The 7,462-nt window shown below is 37.9% G+C and overlaps 1 protein-coding gene across 3 annotated transcripts in view; it reads right to left on the bottom strand.

Moving 5' to 3' along the window:
- Nucleotides 1–4,076: 4,076 nt before the first annotated feature.
- LOC306848683 (FYVE, RhoGEF and PH domain-containing protein 3-like) overlaps nucleotides 4,077–7,462 on the bottom strand; it is a 63,583-nt gene continuing 60,197 nt past the window's right edge. For all 3 annotated transcript variants that reach the window (XM_079383374.1, XM_079383376.1, XM_079383375.1), the window contains exons 18-19: nucleotides 5,933–6,053; nucleotides 4,077–5,601 (exon numbers count right to left, since the gene is read on the bottom strand). In XM_079383374.1, the coding sequence (XP_079239500.1) occupies nucleotides 5,973–6,053 (81 nt within the window). In that variant the 3' untranslated portion in view covers nucleotides 4,077–5,601; nucleotides 5,933–5,972. The remainder of the gene's footprint in view (nucleotides 5,602–5,932; nucleotides 6,054–7,462) is intronic.

Raw genomic sequence — 7,462 nt, 5'->3', positions numbered from 1 at the left:
CCTAAAGGCAGATGGGAGAGGCTCAGAAACCAGAAAGAGGAAGTGCTGCAGGTGCCTGCAGAGTGGTGACAAGCTGAGAGTTTAACAGGAAGACATGAGGGTTCTCCGAAGAGAACTTCCTCTACCTCCACCGGATGAGATGGCCCTCTGGTGCCACAAAAGAGAATTCATTACACGTTCATCCTACTGCTTTTGAAGACATTTGAGTCCAAGTTTCGATTTCAATAACAGGACTGTTAATAATAGCTCAAGCCACAGATACACATACAGTATCTGTCTACTAACTGTACAGCCTGAAAGTTGATCCTGAGCTGGTTGCTGTGATGGAACGTGCTTTTAATTGGTCTAAACTGGTCTTTAGCTGGTCATCCAGTCAAAATGCTCCAAAAACTTGACAACCTTTTACTTATTGTTAAACTTTTTATTGTAACTTTTATTTTATTAGACTTAAAAGAATGCTTGATCATTTTTTTAATAAATTTTTTTCATCTTTAGAGAGCTTGGGCTCTGAACGAAATACCAATCAGATCATATATATTGAAAAAAAAACATTTATTGATTCAAAATAAAGTGGCAAATAAAATTGTAAATTAATAAATAAAATGCACGATAATACAAATAAATTTGGATATTAATGAAATATTAATAAATCAACATCATAAATTCCTACAGAAAACTCAAATCTCAAAAAAACTAAATTAACTTAAATATTAAATTAAACATTAAATTAAAACACTTACTTTGGTGCACAGTCATGATCACCAAATTGCACTATTTTACTTTATTCAGTTAAAATATTAAGATTCTCATATTAATTAACAAGACAAACACCTGCCATTGTACTCCCCAACAGACATCTGACATACCAAACCACATACAGTCCATACTGTATCTGTATCTGCATCAACACACACACACACACACACACACAATACGCCTAATGCAGTCAAACAAATGAAACCAAATGAAGAAGCCAAAAAAAACAAAAAACAGGTAACATCTCTTACCACAGCATAGCCACCACACGTGGATGGATGTCTGACTGGATGTAACATGGAGCCAATTTATGAGATTCCATCCGCAATGGAAGATCCCTGATTGAAAGGAGGATCTGGTGGATCCTAGAGGCTTATGGAGGATCTGATGAAGCAGCCAAACACCTTCCAGAGTCTGGAGGTGAACTGTGCGCCTCGGTCAGAGACCATGTCTTGGGGGAAGCCATGGATCCTAAACATGTGCCGCATTAGAAGCTCTTCTGCCTGACTTGCTGTGGAGAGCTTGGGTAGTGGCAAGAGGAGACATGCTTTGGAAAATCTATACACCACCAGGATGACTCTATTACTCTGGTAGACTCGTGACAAAGTCCAAGGATATATGGGACCATGCATGTGCAGCAGATGCAGCAGTCCAAAACTGAAAATTAGCCTGTTATTTACAGTGTTGGGGGTAACGCATTACAAGTAACGCGAGTTAATTAATAATATTACTTTTTTCAAGTAACTAGTAAAGTAACGCATCACTTTTTAGTTTAAAAGAAAATATATGAGTTACTTTTTCCCCATTTATTGACTGACAGTGCGCTGTGAGCATGCTGTTACTGTAGATATAAATGTGAATGTGCATGAATTCATCCCACTTGCAAAAAACAGATTTAGTATTCATCAAAATTAATTAAAACAGTGAAATGCAAACTCAGAATATGACGCAAACCTGCAATAATTAAATATGTTAAACAACACAAATGTATCTAATCCTATTTTATTAACCAATATCTTTGTTGCTGACCTTTGATGATCCAGTTCAATCATACTAATAAGCAAAAATGACTTTAGATAAACTAACAATTGTGCTTCATTGTGTTTTTATTGCTGAAGAGTGTTGAACCTTCTTCTCCTGCGTTCTACTGTACAGACGTCAATTTACTCTTCCTTCAGCCTGAAGTTTATTCATTACACTTTTTGGTGTGAAAGGGCTTTTACATTTGCTATAATTAGAACTTCTTGTATTAAAAACAATCAAGCCCTGCTCATATTAAAAAGTAACGCAAAAGTAACGTAACGCATTACTTTCCATAAAAAGTAGCTAAGTAACGTAATTAGTTACTTTTTTAGGGAGTAACGCAATATTGTAATGCATTACTTTTAAAAGTAACTTTCCCCAACACTGGTTATTTATTCACCCTCGAGCCAACATAGGTGTATATGACTTTCTTCTTTCAGACTAATCCAATCAGAGTTATATTAAATTTTTCCTGGCACTTCTAAGCTCTATCATTGCAGTGGGTGGGTTTCTGTTCCACAGTCCAAAACTAACATCAAATAAAGCGCACGCATCCATAATAAGACATGCCTCACACGACTCTAGGGGGGGAATAAAGGCCTCCTGTAGCAAATTCATGCATTTTTCATAAATGTAACGAGGCATAAGTTTACTGTAGGGGATTTGTTGTGTCGCGCCACATCCAGTGTAGACAGCATCCCTGATCATAATCAAAATCATAATTTCAAACCCTGGCTGTATCACTGCGACACGTGCTGGCACAGCTGGATTCTGCTGCTTTACTGGAGACGTGTGTGACAGCAGCCTCTTGCTAATATTCAATGCTGACTAAATGATTAGAACACTAGTATTTTCAGATGGTGTGTAATAGCACCCCCTTTTGCATAACAGTAAAAACACAGAAAGCCATAAAATTCCATCAATGGCAGGGAAGCGTCATCTCATCAAAGACAGAAAATCCCATTAATGACATTGAAAGAGTTAAGAGATGAGCAATCGTCTCATAGGGAAAGATTTCATCCATAGAACTCAGTCTGTGCGTGTCTGACTCTCAAACATGCGATACACAGAGGATGACAGTCCTTGGAAGAAATCATAGACCCACAGGTGCACGGATGCATTGGATGGGCTCATGGTCACCATGACAGATGCCACCCAGTTTACACTGGCTCTTAACAACTGTCCCTGCTGTATCGGCTGATCTGTCACATCACTAAACATGGAGGAATAATTGCTTCAGATCTGAAATATAAGAACCCGCCTTGACAGACTGGTCCCCAAAGAGAGATTCGTGCATCATTGCTGGGATTGGTCTGTCAGCTGACACGCGTGGTGTTATTGGTGCTTCCAGGATCGGTCACACCCGAGGTCATTCCCTTGTTGAGATACCAAATGAATGCCAGAAAGAGAGCCATTGGTCCCATTTTATATTAAGTGGCCTTAACTACTATGTACTTACATTTAAAGTAATCATTTGATACAATGCACTTATTGTGTGCATACATGTTTTTACATTGTACTTACATTTTTAAAAATACCTATATGTAGTTACATATGTAATTAATTTCAGTCATTACATTTATAATTACACTGTTGACCCATCCTTACACCTACCCATACCACCAAACCTGTCACTAGTACATTGTACTTTTTTGATGCAAGTACATAGTAGTTAAGGCCACCTAATATAAAGTGAGACCAGTTCTTGTTGCATAAACGCAATATCACACTCATAATCATGCTGTTGGTCTGTTTTGATTTGGAGGAAGCCACAGGTCTTCACAGTCATGCTAAAATTCAGAATAGCACTCTTAAAACATTTCAATGTGGGCAGGACAATGACAATGAAGCATTTAAATGAACTTTTTCAGTCTGTTTGTGAACATGACTGGATAATAATCAGCATCTACAACTCCACTGGTAAAATATTTTGTCGTAAAAGTGATGAAAATCAATTTCAACAGATCTCACCAGATGCTTTCACAATTCATCTCTATAGGATTGATCAAGATTCTGCTAACAGGAAGTCAGTCTCACGCTATTCCAAAAAAACTACTAAAATCATCACACATTCAGGGGTGCGTTTCAGGGGATCGTTACCAATAGAGGTCAATGGAACTTACGACCATAGGTAGCTAACGATGCTTTTAGGAAACCCCAGATTAGCAAGACTGTTTTGTGTCTTGTGAAAGAAATATGTCCATTTCTGTAGTGAAGCATCGACAATGAGAACATGTGTGCAAAGATGAATGTGCCTAGTGCTGGAACACATTTGTTTTTAAAAAAGTCTCATAACCATCGGTGACCAGATTCTCTTTTATTCATTGATATGCTATAAGACAGCGTTTGTACACATAAAATGCTTTTAATAATACTGGTTCTGTGTCAAGGGTTCAAAAAATATTAAAAGGGAAGCAAACGCAATGTTTACATCATTAATTACATATTGAGCATGTACAGTACTTCTGTTGAAATCACAATACTGGGGCATACAAAAGACAAGTGTGCCTTTGGTGAGAGTATGAAGAGACAGGAAAGCGGCGTTCTTGAACCTCGTCCTAACATCCAAACTTTCCCTAAAAATTCACACAACAGCCAACAGCTTCCCCTCGAGCATGGAAATGGCAAATGTTCAACAGAAGGGTGTACTATTGAGTGGCCTGCCATGGGAATCAATGAAGCTGGGGATCCTCAGGAAGACTCTCGTTTGCACAACACAGTTTGAGGAAGCAACAGACCATGAATGTTCATGCTTACCAAGACTTTAGAACAGTTTATGAATCCACTTGTCTTGTGAAATCGTGGGTGAATGTTGCAGAAACGCAACAGGGTTTCAATTCAAAAACCAAAGAAAAATGTTGCATTATGTCAAATAAAGCCATTTTAGGACCATTAAGATATTTTTACATTGTGATATTATTCATATATTGAATAACGGGATTGAAAAACGTCTCTCGTTCCTGTAATGTGTGCAATAAGTTTTTCCTCATTCTCAGTGGTGATTCTCATTACTATAAATATTGTAATAATGTAATAATGGAAAACAAATTTAATTAAAATAAATCAACATATGGCTAATTATGTATGAAATTAAAATTCTACCAAAATGTATGAACACTACACAATTGAAATATATCATAACTTTTCTTGTGTATTATAATAACAATGTGAATTTGGGGTGAAATGTGCTTAATTATCATGAAAATAATGGCAGAATGCAAAAAAGGCCCTAAAACAGGCTTCTTTTTTAATGCAAAATATAATTTCCTCCTGTTGTATTGAGTGAAATCTGACTTTCTGCTCTGCTTCAGTTGGGTGTGTCTCTTCGGTTTACTTGTATTTGAAGGATTTCATCTTTTAAAATCAGAAAGAATAAACAAAGGGGTGCATAAAGGTTTGAACTGACAGTGAATCACAAGAATAATGACTTAATGCTTTAACTAATTACACATCTGAAAGGCAACAAATGAAAAACAAAACATTCATCGTAACGTTATATAGACATTCTCAACATCTCCATCCAACAGTGCATCGACAGTCAGTCACTCTCACACTCAACTGAAGGCGTGAGCTGCTGCTGAAAGTGTGAAGGAAAGTAAAACAGATCTTCAAAAGAAAGAATGAAAAAGTGCTGAGGATAAAGTGATTTCAAGTAACAGGAGTTCTTTATAAAGGGGCGGGACCAGAGGCGAGGGTAAGCATCTTATTGGCTCTTGCTCCTCCCTTTACAGCATGTGACAGGAGCTCTATTCAGATTCCCAATCCTGAATCAGTCTGAACACGTTTGACTCGTTCTTCTTCTCATGTCACAGCCAGAGAGACCTAAGAAAGACAACAATTACAGCACTGAATCTCTGCAATCTCATCAAATCTGCCATGAAATGTTCACATTTCACTTCAAAAAATAAATATATCTATATTTTTCCTATTGATTCTGGGGTGAAATCTGACCTAAAGATAGTGTTTATGAGATTTACCCAGAAAACACACACAGAAGAGCACAGAAAAGGATGTTCAGACAGACACAGACACATTATCCTGTGTGTCACCGGCTGCAGACGGACGCTCTGAGGTCAGGACAGGGTCACGCAAATCCATCTGACCTTAATCTGACAGGTGACACACACACACACACACACACACACACACGGACCTGTGTGCTGGTTTGCTGGTAAAGCAGCAGAGGTTGTGCTTCAGTGATGGACGCCCAGCTCCTGGTCCAGCTCCTCAACTTTTCCTGTTCGTTGAGAAGACGGAGCAACTGACAGCTGCTTCTGAAACACACACACACACACACAGCTGAAGATATGCTGACTAAACTAGTACGCTTGTACATTTGCAGTAAAGCATACATCACCCTGAGCTCAAGAGGAAGCATGTTAAACTCAAGATACAGTGGCCACAGAACAATCAGTCAATCACAGGAATACGATCTAAAACACTAAGTTAAACTGGAATTATTGCTATATTTACAGTTAGGTCCATATATATGTTGAAACAGGCACAGTTTTTATTATTTTAGCTGCTGACCCAAACATATTCAAGTCACAGTTACATAATGAATATGGGCTTAAAGTGCAGACTCTGAGCTTTAATTCGAGGATTTTCTCATCACAATTAGAGGAAAGGTTAAGGTTAATTACAGCTCTTTAATACGTACCTCCCCCTTTTCAAGGAAACAAGTAATTGGACAGTTGACTCAAAAGCTGTTTCATGGACAGATGTGGGCTATTCCTTCGTTATTTCTGCATCAGACCTTTTACCTACTTAACTGAAGTTGATTCTAAGTGTGTCATTTGTATTTGGAAGCTGTTGCTGTGAACCACATCATGCAGTCAAAGGATCTCTCCATACAAGAGAAACAGAGGACTGTTAGGATTCAAGAACAAAGCAGATCCATCCGAGAGAGAGCAGTACATTCTGAGAAAACAAGACTGCACTGGTGACCTCAGAAACATAGAAAGACCTGGACGTCCACGGAGGACAACAGTGCTGATGATCAGAGAATCCTCTCCATGGTGAAGAAAAACCCTTTCACAACATCCAGCCAAGAGAACAACACTCTCCAGGAGACAAGTATTCAGTAGTTGAATTATGTCCTTCTTTTCATGCACAAGATGGGCAACAAGTAACAGCTGTTCTTGCATCCAGTTTGGTTTTATTTTACATCTGCATAACAGAGATTCTTGTAGTCTGTTGATTGAAATGCTGTTTACATGCATATCTGGCTTGGAATCCCCAAAGCTGCTCTTGAATAAGTCATAAATCATATGAATAAGTGTAACAGCCTCTGACCAACAGTCTGGCTGACTGCACGACAGTAGATTAATATCAGCACATTTATCAGATGGGAGCCGGGCAATAAGGCCAAAATATATTTAGCATTCAATATCACTATTTACTACAATGTTCATTTCATGCCATTAAGGGGAAAGGATTCCACATGTCTGATAAACCTCAAGAAGGCTTTATTTTGTCCAAAATTACATTCTATTTTTCCCAAATCCTGTTTTGTGTTTTTTACCCATAACACTTTAATAATTAACTCAAGCTTCTGAAAATGCAATTAAATGAAAATATAACAACGTACATGAAAGCACTGCATTTCTCAGTCAAATAAAGTGATGCACAACACGTCATGCATACTGTAAAATAATAATCATAAATCAACGTAATGTTTTAA

The sequence above is a fragment of the Barbus barbus genome, assembly GCF_936440315.1.
Source record: "Barbus barbus genome assembly, chromosome: 28".
NCBI lineage: Eukaryota > Metazoa > Chordata > Actinopteri > Cypriniformes > Cyprinidae > Barbus > Barbus barbus.
Note: the sequence above shows the minus strand (reverse complement) of the source record. Positions and strands in the feature narration are given on the sequence as shown.